At 38.6% G+C, this 18,693-nt stretch overlaps 1 protein-coding gene across 1 annotated transcript in view; it reads right to left on the bottom strand.

Moving 5' to 3' along the window:
* Window positions 1–4,374: 4,374 nt before the first annotated feature.
* Window positions 4,375–18,693, bottom strand: part of LOC120635445 (cilia- and flagella-associated protein 91-like) — a 55,185-nt gene continuing 40,866 nt past the window's right edge. Inside the window, exons 14-24 of the mRNA XM_039906472.1 lie at window positions 18,501–18,630; window positions 17,439–17,530; window positions 15,087–15,235; window positions 14,238–14,410; window positions 13,516–13,635; window positions 12,392–12,472; window positions 11,932–12,048; window positions 11,348–11,470; window positions 10,076–10,192; window positions 9,383–9,496; window positions 4,375–4,498 (exon numbers count right to left, since the gene is read on the bottom strand). Coding sequence (XP_039762406.1) covers window positions 4,422–4,498; window positions 9,383–9,496; window positions 10,076–10,192; window positions 11,348–11,470; window positions 11,932–12,048; window positions 12,392–12,472; window positions 13,516–13,635; window positions 14,238–14,410; window positions 15,087–15,235; window positions 17,439–17,530; window positions 18,501–18,630 — 1,293 coding nt within the window. The 3' untranslated portion in view covers window positions 4,375–4,421. The remainder of the gene's footprint in view (window positions 4,499–9,382; window positions 9,497–10,075; window positions 10,193–11,347; window positions 11,471–11,931; window positions 12,049–12,391; window positions 12,473–13,515; window positions 13,636–14,237; window positions 14,411–15,086; window positions 15,236–17,438; window positions 17,531–18,500; window positions 18,631–18,693) is intronic.

Raw genomic sequence — 18,693 nt, 5'->3', positions numbered from 1 at the left:
TATTAATCGGAGACCTAGTCTACTTTTATCATTTTCCTTTAAGATTCCCATTTTAAAGTCCAAGTATAAAATTAACATTGATGAAGCTATTTTTATACCCTCAATGAAATATTATTCCGAAATTTTTTAGTAGAATTTTTAGTTGAAGTTATGCTTCCTTAGCGCCGTCAAAAAAATCATGGAAGTGAAATTATACGGTGTAACAAATGCGCTCACACATAGTTACACGATTTTAACAGGATGAAGGTAGTTGCGAAACCGAGTGAGAGGGGAATACATCGTTCGCTAGCACACTTTTTACGATGCATAAAACACCTTCACAAAAAACCGGGAATTAGCTATAAGGTTTGACAGAGTACACTTTGAATTGTCAAAGTCTGCGGGCTCATTCCGGTGATTTAATTGATTCAATTGTACAAATATCTCAAATTTAAATATTCAGTGAGAATAGGTGGATAATGCGTTATAATAAAACTTAAAATCAATGTATTAAATACCTTTTTTCTATTGTTGATGTCGTTTTATCTACAAACGTAGTGGAATAAGGCGTAAAATATTTTTTTTAAATAGATTTTTATATTGTTACGCCAAAGAAGTATAACTTTTAACGCGTGTACATAAGTAAAAACGGTTATTTTTTAAATATTCATTCTTTATTAATTTCTTGTGTATTAGAACACATATACATAGAACTTATATTATAACCATAAATATTAAGGACTTCTCTAGAAAATCTATAATAACACTTGCACCGTCTACATGTCTTTTATTTTTGTTTTTTATTTTAATATAGTATATAAGGTATTTTACTCAAACATGCCTGGAAATTTAAGCATTATATTATTCGAGATATATCGACATTCTTTTAACTACTGGCCGAATAAATGCAAGCAGCGGCCGGCAAAAGTTGTATGGAAAAAAAAGTATACATCGTTGTTAAGCGGCCAATTAAATTACAAACGTCGCGTCGGTTTTCTAAATGCGATATATCTGTAATCTGTTGATAAGTTGCTTAGCAAAGTTACTTTTGTTTAAAATTTTATGCATAATTCTTAACAATAACAACGTTGCTATTAAATAAAAAATCTTTACATTACGGATAGATTGAATATAAGGAACGGATAATAGTATACTCATATCTGTCGTGTACCTAATTTAAAAATGGAACGATTTTTTACTCCGAAACATAGCAACGAAGGAGGTATCATGATATCTTTGTTATCAATTATAAAAAACACTGTAAGTGACGTTAAATCTTAATTCTATAACTGATTAATTAAATTATTGTAAATCAAAATTACTTTTATGATTTAAGTTGCAACATTCTTAAATGTTTTAAGTGTTCATTCTTTTAAATTTAAATCTATTGCAATAATAATAATTTAATTTGTAATTTCGGTTCAGTAAAGGAATAAAAATTGCAACGTCATGTAATCTCTTATGTGTGTACATGAAGCAATTTATAAACAATAAACAATACTTGTAAAAGGTTTTATTAAAATTTCGAAATGGATTGCAAATGAATGTTTGCTGTTTTTTTTTTAAATTATACTGATGGAATGGTTGCATTTTTCAAAAGAAAATTATAATTTTATTTGTTTGATAGATATTATCGTTGCTATAAACAATTGACACCACATTCACTTTTCACTGCACTTAATCCTTGCCGAAAACATGTAAATGTATTATTGTATAGAAGCTGTCCACGCGGACGCATCGCTCACTCAAGTAGGAGAGAGACAGATGTCGAACGCGGAGACCGGCTGTGCCTCTTTGTCGCTCGTTCCGCGCTCTCGCTTGCACTTCAAGCCTTGAGTGGAACGCCTCAGAGCGAGGTAACGCCGCATAGGTCATGTTTTTTCGTGCGTGCAGCCGGCTCCATCGAATTATAAGACGTTGTCACGTCAAAAAAACAAATGAACACTTTACGCGGGAAAATTTATTGTTGGTTGTAGTTTGTCATTGATTGCGAAAGACATGTTTGAGAAAAGTATTATACATATATGTATAATGATTTAGTATCGAGTAATCGTAAAATTGATATTTTTAACAAAAGGATAATTATTTTTAAAAATCAAATTAATCACCACTATTACACGTAACTTTAGGGATTATAAATTATATATTTTATAAATGTTTTTTTTTTTGTCAACATTATAATTCCAAGTTGTGGACACGTACTTTGGGTTTTAGCTTAGAACAAAAATTGTTGTTACTTATATTTCGATCTACCTTTAGTTTTAACCTGTTTTGTGTACCTAATAACAATAAATAAATAAATTATTATATAAGCTTTGGCCCCAACTTAGCATTGATGGACTAACGTATTAACACGTTCGTCCAACTAAGACTGGCCGCTGCACAAATGTGTATTTTATTCCGTTGGTTATAGTTCAATTATTTATGTACTTTGTAGTTGGATTCGTTTTAATTTTATCTTTTGATGTTTTTCATACATAATTAAGTTTAGTGTAGTGCAAATTTTTTTCTTACATTCTGTGTTATTGTCCCTTACTTCGATTGCTTGTTATTATTTAGTCGCGAGTACAGAACTAAGAATATACAGAAAACTCATTTAGCCATTTTTGAAAACAATAACAGTGAAAACGCTTCGCGCACGTCTCACTTAGCACCCGCGTAATGTTGCTAGCTCACAAACTTTCTTCATTTTCCCCATTTTACGGTAAACGTTTAGAGCATTAGCGGTAAAATAATTACCGTCAACTACTAAATGGATCATCTTGTCCTAATCCAAAGGTTGCCTGGCAGAGATCGCTACTAAGTAGTTCTGTCTTTGTATTTCTATTGTTCTTTTTTTTTAACACTCCAACCACTGAAAACCATGCTCCTTTGCCACACATTTTTTTTTAAAGATGATACAAATGTTCTAACCATAGAAATCTTAATGACAAGACACATCACACATATATCGCCGAACGACTGCTCCTTGCGGCCGTACCACTATACGTACACGCACATACTGACCATCATACATTTATGTTCTCACAGCGGCGTGCTCTAGTTGTTTTAAAGCGTCAGAGGCAATGTAGATTAAAAATTACGATAAACTGTTGCAAATGTTTTGATAAAATTCGAGTGCTTAGAGTCTCGTTCGCGGCGACAAGGGATACGTACACGGAATTTCTAGTGTCGTGTTATTAAAATTTCTATGATTAAAATCTTTCACAACTGTGCGAAAATTAAGATGATTTTTCTTTCCTTCTCTCTTAATAATATTTTATTAACTTAAAAGTTCTCAAAAACATCTAACTGTATTTATTAAAATATAATAATTTTGCGCTATGAATACTTTATCTACCTCTTTGTCCAATTCATTTTCTTTAAGTAATTAGGTAAATTTTTAATTTGAAGGAATAGTGATAAAATAAAAGAAAAGTGTAATTTCAAAAATTATTATTTGTACACGTTATCTTTATTAAACAAAAGCATTTGTAAATATAAGTAATAATGTGCTAAAAATATACACAATTATGACAAACAACTTGTTTTATTTTCGACAAGCGGCTTGCTGCGACTTTTTTCACACAATAAATTTCTGATATCCCATTTCTGAAGAAATAAAGCAATATATTTCTGTGACCTCCCTACCGCAGCGGTGAGCGCTGTTTAAAGCCGTCGACCCGTGTTCGATTCCCGGCAGGGAGAATTTCAGAATTTATAATTTCGGAATTTCCGGTCTGGCATCGACTGTGGCTAACACTAAAGAAAAATAAATGCCTTAGCATATCTAAAGGTTGGCTCGCTAACTAACTACTCTAGACTATTGTATTGCAGTAAAGGGCTATCTTGTAATGGAATAAAAAAGAAAGCATCACAAGATCGTTGAATTTTGAACACCCTACAAAAGCAGCGAACGAAAAAACAGAAGTCACCATTTTTAAGAAATTGCCATTAGAAATTGCTACCAATCGGTATATATTATGTACGCATCATGAACTGAATCGCAAAACACATGATTGGTTCTAATATATGTTATGCGGCACGGGACTAGCCGTGATTGGCCGGTAGTTAATCTGTCAGCATTGTGACTAGCGAACTAAAAGCATGATGATGGGGCAGACGAAGTATAAGCCACTCCCACGGAGGCTATATTTTCGTTAGGGGTTTTGAGCAGAAGGTATCCTTCTATGAAGAAACGTGGGGAGGCCTTTGCTCGCATCTGGGATGAGCTCTAAAAATTATTACGTAGTTAAGAAAAAAACACAAAAGACCAGATCTTTTTGATTAATAAAGCAAGAACGCAGAAAAAATAGATATAAAAAAAATATACATTTTATAAATAGGATAACTACTAGAAAGACAGATATAGCGGTAGGCTTAAATAAACATATAAATATGCTTCTACGTTTTTTTTTCGTTCGCTGGATTTCGTCCATCGATTGATATATGATGTTATAAGTTCACTGTTCATTTTTATCTTCTTCGTATTCTTCTCCGTCCGTTTCAGTTGTCGAAGTGTAGTCTTCAGAGACAGTGACTGCGGAAAAAACAAAACAATATCTTATCTACTTCGTTATCGAAACGATCCATTATAAATTTGGAAGCAACAAAGAAAAGGCAAAGGTATATATCTATACAGCCTACTGTGGGGTGTAGTGTTATGTCGGCGTCAACTTTCTGCAAGCCGACCTTCATTTAAAGGTGCAGAATGTAAAATTAAAACACCCCGACATTTCGCAATCTCTCACCAGTGGCTCCAAGTAGCAGCAGTGCACGCAGCGGCCACACCCCGGTAAACCACGACGGCACGTGGGCCAAACCTGGTAGAGGGGATCTGTGCACTTACGTGTGCAGGTTGCAAGCGGTCACCTCCCGCAACGTGTACAGAGTCTAACTCGGCGAGGAAGGCAACCCACGCTGATAAGCACAGGGATTGGCGGAATCGGCGGGTTAGCGAGGCCTGGTGGAAGGCTTAGGGCGGCGTTAGAGGTCAAAGAGAGCGCCGGCCAGACACAGCATCCAAGCCTCTCTCTGATTGTAGCGGTCCCCCGTTCCATCAGGTACAGAGAGGCGAGGACGAGAGGGTGCATCTGTTTCTGCGCGAAAATTTATGCACCAAAATATATCCTGCGCAAATGACTGTTTCTGTTTAATGGATTCCAAGAAGAGAAAGACTTGTGGCGATAGGCAGAAGTAGAGAGGTCTGGTTGTGATGCCAACTGGGTTTTGTCTGATGCCTGCACACAAGCGGCTCAGGGAGAGTGGTCGCTTTTGCACTGCACTAGGTTAACAGTATGGATTCGGCAGCACCCTGAGTGACGAAGCAGCCCTATTTAGGGAGGCACTGCTTCCCTCGCATAGCCGGGGAAAGGACTAGAAAAGGTGTCCTAAAAAAAGCTTAACCTATTTAAATACAGAGGAAGTAACCGTGGCTGCCTCTGCATCATATAAGTCGCGGTCGAAAGAGCAAAAAGAACGTAAATAACAAAATTAAATATCATACAGTAATACTTGGTGCGTGGAACGTGCGCACCCTCCTTGATCGAGAGACCAGCTTGTGTCCTGAGCGCAAAACGGCTATTGTTGCACGTGAGCTCGGGCGTTATAATGTGGATATTGCTGCTCTCAGCGAAACACATTTAGCTGACGAAGGTGAATTGACGGAAAATGGAGGAGGGTATACCTTCTATTGGAAAGGAAATTCAGCGGCGGAGCCTAGAAGATCAGGTGTTGGTTTCGCGATTAAAAACAATATTGTAAGTAGAATGGAAGAATGTCCTATTCACATTTCGGACCGCGTAACATCACTACGATTGCACTTGGCCAATGACAACTTTTTAAACCTCATAAGTGTTTATGCACCAACGATGGACAAGAGTGAGGATATTAAGGACAAGTTTTATGAAGAGGTAACGCAGACTCTATCTAGAATTCGTCCTAAAGAACAGATACTCTTGATGGGTGACTTTAACGCCAGAGTCGGGCGTGATTTCGAAGCTTGGCCAAATGTCCTAGGAAGACATGGAGTTGGAAACATGAATAGTAACGGCCAACTGTTACTGTCTCTATTATGTGCCCAATTTAATCTGGCGATCACTAACACCATGTTTAGACTTCCAGCAAAATATAAGACCACCTGGATGCACCCAAGATCGAAACATTGGCACTTAATTGATTTTGCCATAGTGAGGCAAAGAGATGTTTCTCAGGTCCAAGTTACCCGTGTTATGCGGGGTGCACACTGTTGGAGTGACCACCGACTTGTAATTAGTAAGTTGAAGCTCCATCTTTATCCTCGTCGCCGTTCTCATGGGACCAAACATCAGTCGTTAAACGTTAGACGTCTGCAAGAAGAATCGACTAGGGAAGCTTATGTTCAAGCAGTTGGCGATATGGTTCGAGCAATAGAACTAGAAGACGGCGATCTGCTTGAGAAATGGTCAACTCTGTCATTGGAGCTAGCTAATACCACATCTCAGATATTGGGCTCCAAATCTCATAAGAGTGATGATTGGTATGACGAAAACAATCAAGCTCTCACTGAGGCGATTGCCAAACACAGAGCTGTTTTACGACTGCATCAAGATAAACAGGTTGAAGAAGTGAAACATAGCAATGTAGAACTCCGGAAGCTAGTGCGAGAAACGAAGGATAAATGGTGGAAAAATAAAGCTGACCACATAAAGTGGCTCTCAGACACCCATCAGAGTGGAGAGTTTTATGAGGAGGTTCGCAAGTTAACTGGCTCGTCGATACGTTCCAAGGTTCCAATTAAATCACTTGATGGTACGCAGCTAATTGCTAACAAGAGCGACCTCCTTAAACGTTGGTGTGAGCATTATAACAACTTGCTCAACGTCGACCGAGCCGTGGATCTACAATACATCGGCACGATAATGGCACTACCTACTGAATGGGAGCTAGACGAGCCACTGTCACTGAGTGAGGTCTCTATTGCAATACAGCAGCAACGCAATAATAAAGCGGTCGGCATTGACAATCTTCCTGGAGAGCTACTAAAATATGGTGGAGACGAGCTACATAAAGCGGTCTGGAAACTTTTCATACGCATGTGGAGCGAAGAACGTATCCCAGCTGAGTTTCAGATTTCATGCATTTGCTCGCTATATAAAAATAAAGGCGATCGCTCGAACTGCAATTCATACAGGGGAATATCATTACTAGCATCTCCAGGAAAAGTCTTTGCGCGAATTCTCATGAACCGTTTACTGCCGCTATCGGAAAAATTACTGCCCGAGACACAATTTGGTTTCCGGCCAAACCGAGGCACATGTGAAGCTATCTTTTCTGTACGCCAGCTTCAAGAAAAAAGCAGAGAGCAGGGTCAGCAATTATTCCTATGCTTTGTTGATTTGGAAAAAGCTTTTGATAGCGTACCGAGGGAAGCTTTGTGGGTAGTATTAGCGAAAATTGGTTGCACAGAGAAGTTTGTGAGATTGATACGGCTTTTACATGATAACATGCAATGTTGTATAAAGATGCAGGGTGAGCAATCAGAATTTTTCAATGTCAGCTGTGGTGTTAAGAAAGGTTGCGTGCTTGCGCCGACTCTTTTTGCCCTGTACTTCTCAATTGTAGTAAAAGAAGCCCTGCAAACTTCTAATGAAGGCATTCGAATTCGCTTTCGAACCGATGGCGGTGTTTTCAACCTATCTAGACTAAGAGCGTATACCAAAGTGTCTTACGACATAATAACCGAAATAATGTACGCTGATGATTTGTGTCTTGTAGCGGAATCCCCGGATGGTCTGCAACACCTAATGACTAGTCTTGATGTGTCTTGTCGCAGGTTTGGTCTTAAGATTAATGTGACGAAGACAGAAGTAATGGCATTAGATACATCTATTGATGAGCCAATGGCCATAAAATTAGAGGACGAGTCACTTGGGCAAGTGCAGAAGTTCAAGTATCTGGGAAGCGTGATAACATCTAGGAGCCACCTTGACAGTGAGATAAATTGCAGAATAGGAGCAGCTGCTGCAGCTTTTGGCAAGCTGAGAGACAAGGTGTTCCGTTCACATGACATAAAACTATCTACCAAGGTGAGCGTCTACATGGCAGTGGTGCATCCAAATCTCTTGTATGGCTCTGAGACCTGGTGTCTTTACCGTAAACACATCCGCACTCTGGACAGATTTCACATCAGATGTCTTCGAGATATAATGAATATTCACTGGTCGGATCGTGTTCGCAATACAGAAATATTAAGGCGAGCAAATGTCTGGGGTATCGAGGCATACTTGATGAGGCGGCAGCTACGGTGGTGTGGGCATGTCTCACGGATGTCTGACGAAAGAGTTGCAAAGCGCATCTTCTACTCTGAACTGCAAGATGGCAAGCGGAAACAAGGCGGCCAGCTTCTGCGGTACAAAGATGTGCTGAAGCGTCATATGAAGCAATGTTCCATAGTTCCGGCAAGTTGGGAGACCTTTACAAAAGACCGCTCACATTGGCGGCGCTTAGTAAACACGAACGTGACGAAGTTTGAGTGGAGGCGACTTAAGGCGCTTGATGCTAAACGCGATGAGCTAAAGGCCCGACAACCAGCGGCCTTATCATATAACTACATTGCCGGTGTGTTGACGTGTAGCGAATGCAGCCGCACGTTTAGCACAAAATCAGGTTATGCGAGTCATCTAAGGGCTCACCAGCGGCGCTCTCAGCCGGAATCTGAAACAGTCGCTGTGACCGAATACGGTTAGGATTGATTGATTATTATGATAAGAAGCCATCATCTGCCACCACACAATCTGTCAAAAATTATTGATTTTATTACGGGGGAAATTTTAGAATGTCTATTCGATATGGATGAGTAAGTACTATTATATGTTATATAAGTATATTGATATTTATTTGAGCGGTAAATTATTTTGCATATTTCATTTGTGTTGTTAGTTGTTGAAAAAACTGTCAACTTCAGACAGAAAATTTTAAAATGCTCCACCGACGTACTACACCCGATGGTTTTAAAAAAAAGAGGGCGGAATGCGAGTGCCAAGTTTTGTGATGTCTTGGTTAAAAAGTAGATATGCATTGAGTATAATATAGTGAGTCAACATGTTTGTATACTCATTGGAAGTACCAGTTCGCAAGCAAGCTCAAGGAGGCCTACGACCGGCGCGACCCCGCAATCCTCGCACCCAAATTATTCGTTGCCAAGCGGCTGAGTTGATACATGATTACATTCCGTGTGGTGACGGCAAATCAGAATACAGTTATCACCAGCCCTCCTCTTACGTAGGAGGAGTCGTACGAGGCGACTAAGGGAGAGTACGGAGAATTTATCCTCTGTGCTACTATGACCACGCACCCGATTGACGTGGTGATTATGCGCCAACCCTACCGTTGAGAGAGGCGTTTAGTCCAGCAAAGCACTATAATAGTATATACAGTAACTCACGGCCGGTGGCGGGACTGGCGGAGTGGTCGGTGTCACACTTGCATCGCCGCATCTCCTCAAGCTGTCGCAGCTCTGAAGGCAGCAGCTTTTGGATGTCCTCGGGTGCCATTAAGCCTGTTGAGCATTTTAAGCCACTTAAAAAAAAAACAGCTTCATCACCGCTATCAAGCCGTTACGCCGACCCACTACAGGCCACAGAATGGGTTATAACTTTAAGTAATATACCTGTGCCAGGATGTCCCGCACTTACGCAGAAAAACTTAATGGTTAAATTTTGATGCTTGTGTTGTGTGTGTGCGTATGACGCCTCATGTTGATGTCAGTGCGGCTTTTTCCTTGTATGTTGTCACTTTGTTTATAGGCGACGGTTTTTTTAATGCGTTAAGTACTAAATGCTATGCCAAACAGAAAGTAGCGTGGCTGTCACCTTATTACTGAAAAGTATTTTAAAGTATTGAATAGAAGAAGGCGTTACTTTGCGGAAATCCATAATATATTATGAAAATTAAGCTTCATTTGCTATACTCCGCGAACAGCAGGGGAATCTGTATGGTGTAATTTATAATTTCTTCAATCCTTATACTCCACACCATACAGATTCTCCTGCTGTTCGCGGTGTATAGCAAATTAAGCTTAATTTTCATAATATTTTAAAGTACCTGAAATAGTCTGCTAAAATACTCCGGTACGTACCCATTGCAAACTTGACAGTGCTTTTGACCTGATCATCTTCACAATGACAGGCTGGGTCCATCTTTGCGGCTTCTTCTTCCGCCCTACGCCTTATTTCCGAGGGTAGATCTTTGAGACCTGGACAAATAACATTATCATTTTTTTTAATTTAAAATGCACATAAAAATTAGTTAGTAGGTAAAAACACTAATAAAAATTATAAAAAAATAACATTATGGACCATAAACTACCTAAAATGTAATGACAAAAACACTCGTGAGTTCTAATACACAAAAACGTAGAACTTTATACTTACAAAGTAAAAATATCTTTACCCAAATGCATATTATGTAGCTGGCACTTTCGAGACGTAGATTCCATAAAAAATGTGTCCACATTTTTGATGGCGATAACTACATACGTAGACTTAAAATTAAAGCTACGAGGGTTCCAAACGCGCCCTCATCTATAAAGAAGCCGTCAAAAAACTTTGCTGGGTGTTCTTATTTTTATCACCGTCTCGCATTTGTAGGCGTTTGCCAAGTAAAGAAGGTCTTAGGCCTCTGAAGGGGAATTACCCTTAATACCCCTTCAGAGGCGTTCACAAAATAAGTGAGATGTTTAAGGGGGGAGGGGGTCTCGGCAAATATCACTTTTTTTTTATAAACAAAAAAAATATTATTATAGTATTTGCATTTATTGATAGTTACCTACTAGATGTTCGCTACAGTAGCTGTAAGACTGTAGCGCCATCTAGTAGGAAACATTGTAGTTTCGATCCACTTTTCAAAGGTCCATATTATTATGAGACACTTTTGAAACACGAGATGATGACCTACACTTGGAGGAAATATCAATTTTGTAAATTTAAAATGAATATAAAAATTAACAGAACCGACAGGATTCGAACCTGCGACTGTCTGGCAATCTCGGCCTGAGCGCTTTGACAACTGAGCTACGGCTCTCCTTCGGCCGATGCCGCCGATGACTGGTTGATGCTTCCATATTAGTCGTATTCCCGGTTTCTGTATGTTCTTAATTCTGTGCAGTGGCGAGCACGTCATACATGCACAAAAGCAGTGCCTACCCTAAAATTGGTTTTATTCTTAAAAGAATTTCTGCCATTTTATGCAATTTCGCTGTTCGACGCCTACCCTGGTAAGAAATCCAGTGCGCGCCACTGATTCTGTTAGCTCTATCAAGTGACAGTATTTATTAAGATATAACATTGTCTTTTTTATTTATAGTCCTTTTATTGTATCTTATTTTGTATATATTATTTTATGTGCTTACAGTCTGTGTGTGCATCAACAGGCCCGGTGTTATCTAGCACATCTTCGTGGATGCGAGTCATGTAATGGCGGTAAGGAGGTCTGTGCACGCGCGCCGGTGACTCGCCCGTTGCGATAGCTACAGCTGTGAAATACAAGGATGTTAGAGATAGTTAAAACCCGTTTTTTATTAATAACCGGTTTTCACTTCAAACGCGTTTTTGTTAAAAACCGATTAAAGCTATCGATTAAAATGAAGATTAAGATCGGGATTGCGATTTTGACTACGATATTGGTTACAGTTATCAATTGATGGTATCGATATCGATTTTGTTATCGATTATAGAAATCGAATACGATATCGATTATGATATCGATTTCGTAACGAGAGGATATTCGAAATCGATATCGTCGATCCTCCTACCTTCATACTGTTAAAATCGTGTTACCATGTACCTACACGCGCATTTCTTTACGTCGTATAATTTCACTCCCATGATTTTTTCCAAACGCCGCTAATAGCACCCTAGCACTAAATACTCTCTCCGGTTCCTTCTACTATTTATTAGTGTATTGGTGCAATAAAGTTTTTCCATCTAAACTTACCTTCTTCAACCGTCTCCATAGCGTCAAGCGCGACTTCTGTATCTTCGCGAACTCGTCGCGCGATATAGTTTGTTATCTTCTCTTTCTCTTCGCGCACATATCTTGCGACCCCGACCGCTGGAAACATAGTCGTATAACCGTTAGACTTATGTGGCCCTGGTACCCCGTACCCCGTACCGTATGTGTATACACTAATAGGGTAGACGTTTTTTGTACATAGTAATTTAACTGGAAAACAAAGGAATTCTTCAGCTGACTCAGCCGACTCAACTTTGCTTGCGCACCGTTACTTTCAATGAGTATACAAAGATGTTGACTATTCACTCTTTACACATTGGCTAGTAATATGACGGAATAACCTTGAAATTTTATAGCTTAGCAATACGAGCATTACATCGAATCAAGTGGTACAGGCTAAAAATTGAATATTTATTAAAAAAAAAAGGAGAAATGCACTTACCTTCGTCCACAATTCCATCTAGCATGCGACGTATTTCAATAGGGGGTGGTAACGTTTTATCCACGGATTTAACTTCGTGTCCTGTTTAACAAGTATATGATATTACTAAGTTGAATATTTTATCTGTAGCAACACTTTCCGAACCTCGTCCATTTTTTTGCGGTGACAGTTAAGAATCTTAAACTAGTTAAACTTAAGTAAAGTTACATTTTACAATGCAGTGTTTCGATAACCTTAAACCTAAACTAAATCTAATTCCTATAGTAAATGCAGTGACCTCTCTAAAGACCACCCTGGCGATCTGTATTTAGGTTGAAGGTCGTACGATCCCTGGCAGCGGCAAAATCTGAATCTGGTCTGGTCTGGTCTGGTTAGAGCTTCGGTCAACCCATTACCGTCTCACTTACAGGCATGGGTTTCCCAAAATGAGAAGGTACACCTTATTTGACGGCCGATTGGCGCAGTGGGCAGCGACCCTGCTTTCTGAGTCCAAGGCCGTGGGTTCGATTCCCACAACTGGAAAATGTTTGTGTGATGAGCATAAGTGTTTTCCAGTGTCTGGGTGTTTATATGTATTTTCTAAGTATTTATTTATATATAATTCCTAAAAATATTCATCAGTCATCTTAGTACCCATAACACAAGCTAGGCTTACTTTGGGGCTAGGTGGCGATGTGTGTATTGTCGTAGTATATTTATTTATTTATTATTTATTTATTTATTATCAAAATTAAGCTTAATTTTGATAATATATCATGGATTTCCGCAAAGTAACGCCTGCTTCTATACAATAGAAGGTACACCCTTCTCATTTTGGGAAACCCATAGCCGTTATCCACCACGCTGGCCCAGTGCTAATTCGCGGACTCCACACGCCTTTGTTTAAACATTATGGCGAACTCTCAGGAATGCAGGTTTCCTTGCGATATTTTCCTTCACCGTTGAAGAAAGTGATATTTCAATTGCTTAATACGCCCATAACTTAGAAAAGTTGTGACGCGTGCTGGTATTGGTATAGCAAATTAAGCTTAATTTTCATTGTATATGATGGAATTTCGCCTGGCACAATTTGATAAACGACTCTCGGCGAGCAAAACTTGATCTAAAGCTACCGAATAACTCACGTCTCGCGCACTTCCATCGAGGATCGTCTCGCGACTCGGTGGCAGTTGGCTGCATTGGTAAATCGCAGTTCGCACACTTGCATAGGTAGTTCAGAGGTCCGCCACATCGATTGCACCTTTCTAAAGTATCAATGCGTAACTTTAGTCAACTTTAAACGGATAAATGTTTTTTAAATGCTTTAATCTTATAGAAGTGTCACAATATACATATGTACTCCATATTTCACCGTTTATCTTTTGAGTACCCAAGCATGAAGCAACCGGCGGTCAGGGCTCCAGAGTGAGGAACCTCTTCGCAAAACGCGCCGTTTCAAAGACTACTGCCTTCTGTATCCGAACCTTGATCCAACAACCAAGCGAAAGTTTCTTAAGATGTTGGTCGAAGCTTTTAGCGAGAAGACCATTGATTGAATCGACGATCGGAACAATATCGGTGGACTCGGTCCACATATTATTATTATCTTATATCTTATATCTTTAAACGAGCAATTCTTGTATATATAATATAATTGGAATCTCGAAATCGGCTCCAACAATTATCATTAAATTTAGTATAGTTTCAGGGGCGATAAATCGATCTAGCTAGGATTCCTTTTTTTGAAAATGAAATTTTATTTGTGTTTTCCGGTAATAACCGATTTGGTGCAACGAAGTTGCACGGGTCAGCTAGCTATTATTATACAAGTTTCTACAGCTAGTTTCACGAATAAAAAAAAACATACCATCTCTGCCCGACTCAGCCTCATCCAATGTTCCGAAAATGGAGCTTCTAGCGGCTTCCAATCTAGCAGCTTGCAGCGCTGAAACGCGATGCCTGGCAGCGGCTTTATGCGCTTCAGGCAACAAGAATTGCTGTACCAGCTCCGCAACCAATTCGTTCTGCTCAGCCGTCGACCTGGTAAATAATATTACTAATTAAATTAAAAATTTAAAACGGAATAAATAAACGGAATAAATAAAATACCGCAACAACATTGAAATTATATGGCCAACTCTCCCTAAAAAAAATTGGCTGTCTATCCCGATTGTCAAGAAAAAAGAAAAGAAAGACGTCACTATGGTTTATATGTCGCAGCCGTTTAGTAGAAGTTCAGTGACATACACACGCACACAAGTAATATATATATAAAGATATATAATAAACTTACAATATTATATACTTATAGATACTGATAATTCAAATTCAAATTGAAATTCAAAATTGCTTTATTCACGTAGGCCTATCACAGGCACTAATGAAGCGTTCATACATACATGTTAACATAATTGTAAGGGGATGGTGACTTCGTTCACCAACTGAAACCTAAAGCTACGAGGGTTCCAATCGCGCCCTGGTCTAAGCCCACAACAAACTTAGCCGGGTAATTTTTTTTTTTTGTTATCACCATCTCACAGTAAATTTATTTAGTTATGTAGCTAGAGCAATTCACACCCAAGATTTTTAATCGTTTAAGTAATCCTTAATATTATAATAGGAATTAATATAAACCTATACAAATAATATAAATAACACACGCCGCAGAAGTGTTTCAGGTGTTACTGTGAATGGGGCCCCTAGTTATAATACTCACATAGAGCCGTGGTCTAAAATTGACTGATCTATCTTGTCAGCTGCTGTCAATGTCATTTTGACAGCGTCCGCTTCGGCTGCTAGGTCCACGCCTTCCTTGATGATCTCTTGGAGGTACACATCCACAGTTTCTTGGGTAACGCCTAGAACCTGGTTTTAAATGACAATATACATGACAACAAAGAAATAGACGTCGAATTTTTGATGTAAACAGTTTTATTGCTCATTGAAATGTATATATATAAAATAAAGTTGTGTTACACCATTTATAACTCAAGAACGGCTGGACCAATTTTTATGATATTTGTTTTTTTTTTAATATCTCTTACACCGGAATAGGATAATAAGTATTAAAATAACATCAATAAAAAAAAAATTATCCGCAGTACGAAGTTCGGCGGGACAGCTAGTAAACAAATAAATATATTACGACACATCGCCGTAAGGTCAAACGTAAGCGTAGCTTGTTTTAAGGGTGCTAAGATAATTGATGAACGTTATTATGAAATAAAAAAATGTGTGCGTGTACACACGTAAAAAGTGAAACTTCTTAAAGACCTTATTTTTCGAAAAATGATCTACTGCAACTTTACAGAAACTGGTTAAATAAAGTTAAATTAGATAAAGTTTAACAAAAGGCTTTTATTATCATGGACATGAATACAAATAATACAATTATGTCATTTTACTTTATTACTACTAAGATTATTACAGCTTTAATTTAATTGTAATATTATTATTATGGCTTATGGTAACTGAAATATGAAATATAAATATAAATAAATAAATATACTACGACAATACACACATCGCCATCTAGCCCTAAAGTAAGCTTGTGTTATGCGTACTAAGATGACTGAAGAATATTTTTATGAATAGGTTATATAAATAAAATACTTATAATATACATATAAACACCCAGACACTGAAGAAGGAGAATCTGTACGGAGCGATTTAATGTTCCGCCATGCTCATCTCTGCGGCTAAGCAGCATTTTTGGAATACTGTGTACCGGTGTGATGCGTCCGGTGAAGTACCTAATGCCGCCATGCTTATGTCTGCCGCTAAGCAGCATTTTTGGAATACTGTGTGCCGCTCTGAAGGGTTCGGTTGCCGGTGTGATTACAGGAACATGAGGCTTAACACCTACGCCTCAGGTTGATGGACACAGGGCGGCACGGATGGCGGGTCATGTTCATGTTGAATACATGTCGACAATATCGATGTTGATATTGATTACAGTAATCGATAATGACTATCGATATTAATAACGATGGATTGAATCGTAACCAATACTGTTATCGTAATCGATAACTATATTGCCAATGAAATTGCGATTACTTGATCAAAAACATAGTCGCAATCGCAATCGGAATCCTAATCGATATCGATATCAATATTGATAGTGATATCAATTTTAATATCGTTATCGATTATAATAATCGAACATTGTAATAGATATCACTGTCGATATCGAATTAGGATTAGAAATACGATTACGATTTTGATATTAGGATATTTATTATTCAAAATCGATTACTTTAATCGATATCATAATCGAATATTATAAACGATGTCTTAACCGTTATCAAAATCGATATTGTTATCGATAACTGTAATCGATATTATAATATCGATATCGTTATCGATTATTGTATTCGATATTGTAATACCGATATCGTTATCGATTACATTAATCGATATCATAATCGATTATTATAATCGATGTCTTAATCGATATTGTAATCGATTATTATAATCGATATCTTAATCGATACTGATAACGATTACTTTAATCGATGTCATACTAGATGTCTTACTAACTATGTCTTTTCGCTCTTTACAATTTATATTATAGTGTACAAAAATTAAGGACACACCATGAATTAAAGTATTTCTGAAGAACACTCTTGTCATTTATCGATATCAATAATACAATATCGATTAAGATATCGAAACCATTAATAAATATCACAATCGATATCGAAATCAATATCGAATATAATATCGATTAAGACATCGATTATATTAATCGATTATGATTTCGTAATCATAATCGATTAACATCGACTGTCGGATAAACAGTACGGCTTTCGTCGAAATAGATCGACGCGGGATGTTTTAGTGTACGCCACTCTTATCTGAGGTGAGGCCATTGACAAAAGTCTTACACGTCAAGTGAAGCGTTAGCCGTTTCACTTGACGTGTAAGACCGGATCCGGGACCGGATTCCAGTTGTGGGAATACACAGCTTTGGAATGATATAGCAGGGTCGCTGCCAACTGCGCCAATCAGCGTTCGTTTGCTTGTTTCAAATATCTTCAAAGTGTCTTCAAATGTTGAAAAGACGTACCTGTTTAAACATTTCATCGTGTTCCTTGCGTCGGTGTTCCTCTTTCTGTCTACGACCAGCTTCAGCTGCCTCCCGCATTGATTTCTCGCGAACTATGAATATAATAGAGCGTCGATGTGGTCAGGACTGTATGCGATTGAACACATAAAGCAATAACAACCAATGAGTATGCAAACATTGGTTACCTGGAAGAAATCGCTATGAAGCGATAAGGCCGCCAAATTGTATACGTTGTTTTGTTTTGTTATACTTTTCTTTTTTTATGTACTTTTTGTAATGTGCAATAAAAGTATATTCATTCATTCATTCATTGAAACACTCAGAAATCTGTGGCACAGTACGACGGCAGAATTATGATATGTTCTGGATTCAATGAAATTCCCGAGAAGTCCCACGAAGCATTTATGTGCTTGGTGAAACAAGACATGGGCCCTTTAGATTGCTCCCCCTTTCCCCCTTACGCGCTGATACGTATGATGCAGGGTTGCAAACCTGCTTCCAACTTTCTTCAATCTCGCGTCCTCTTTCGTCTTCTACTAGGAAAGTATAGGTTAAGAGGAGACACACACTTCTCTCTTTAAGAAGTGCAAAGCAGCAGATAATCCTCCCGTCAAACAAGACATAAGCATCGCCTAAAATTGCTCCCTGCCTTCCCTTCCCTCCCACGGACACTTCTTCAATCACGCGTCCTCTTTCGTCTTATACTAGGAGTGTATAGGTTAAGGGAGACACACACTTCTCTCTTTAAGAAGAAGAACATAATCCTTCCGTCAAACAAAACATTAGCATCGCCTTAAATTGCTCCCTCCCTTCCCTTCCCCCCACTTCTTCACCCACGCGGCTGCTTAAGTCTTCTACCAGGATTGTATAGGTCAGGGGGAGACAGAGTTCTCTCTTTGAGAAGTGTCAGATAATCCACCTTAAATTGCTCCGTTCCCCCACCCCCTTACAGCTGATATGTATTCAGAAGGGTAATCTAATCCCCCTTCTTCCACCCTTCTTCAAGATCGCGTCCTCTTTCGTTTTCTACTAGGAATGCATAGGTTAGTAGGAGATACTTACGTGCAATGAGTATAAAGGCGTGCTGACGTCGCTCCTCCTTCAACCTCCTGAGTTCCTTCTCCAAGAAGTCCAAAGCAGCGGACACTGCACCACCGCACAACTCTTCAACCAGTGCAGTTATTGCTTCCTCCTAAAACAAAAGCTGAGTATGAAAACCTAGGTGAGGCATATATAAAAGCATATTCCTTTCCTG

The sequence above is a fragment of the Pararge aegeria genome, chromosome 26, assembly GCF_905163445.1.
Source record: "Pararge aegeria chromosome 26, ilParAegt1.1, whole genome shotgun sequence".
Classification (NCBI taxonomy): Eukaryota; Metazoa; Arthropoda; class Insecta; order Lepidoptera; family Nymphalidae; genus Pararge; species Pararge aegeria.
The sequence above is the reverse complement of the archived record's forward strand: the minus strand, read 5'-3'. Positions and strand labels throughout refer to the sequence as shown.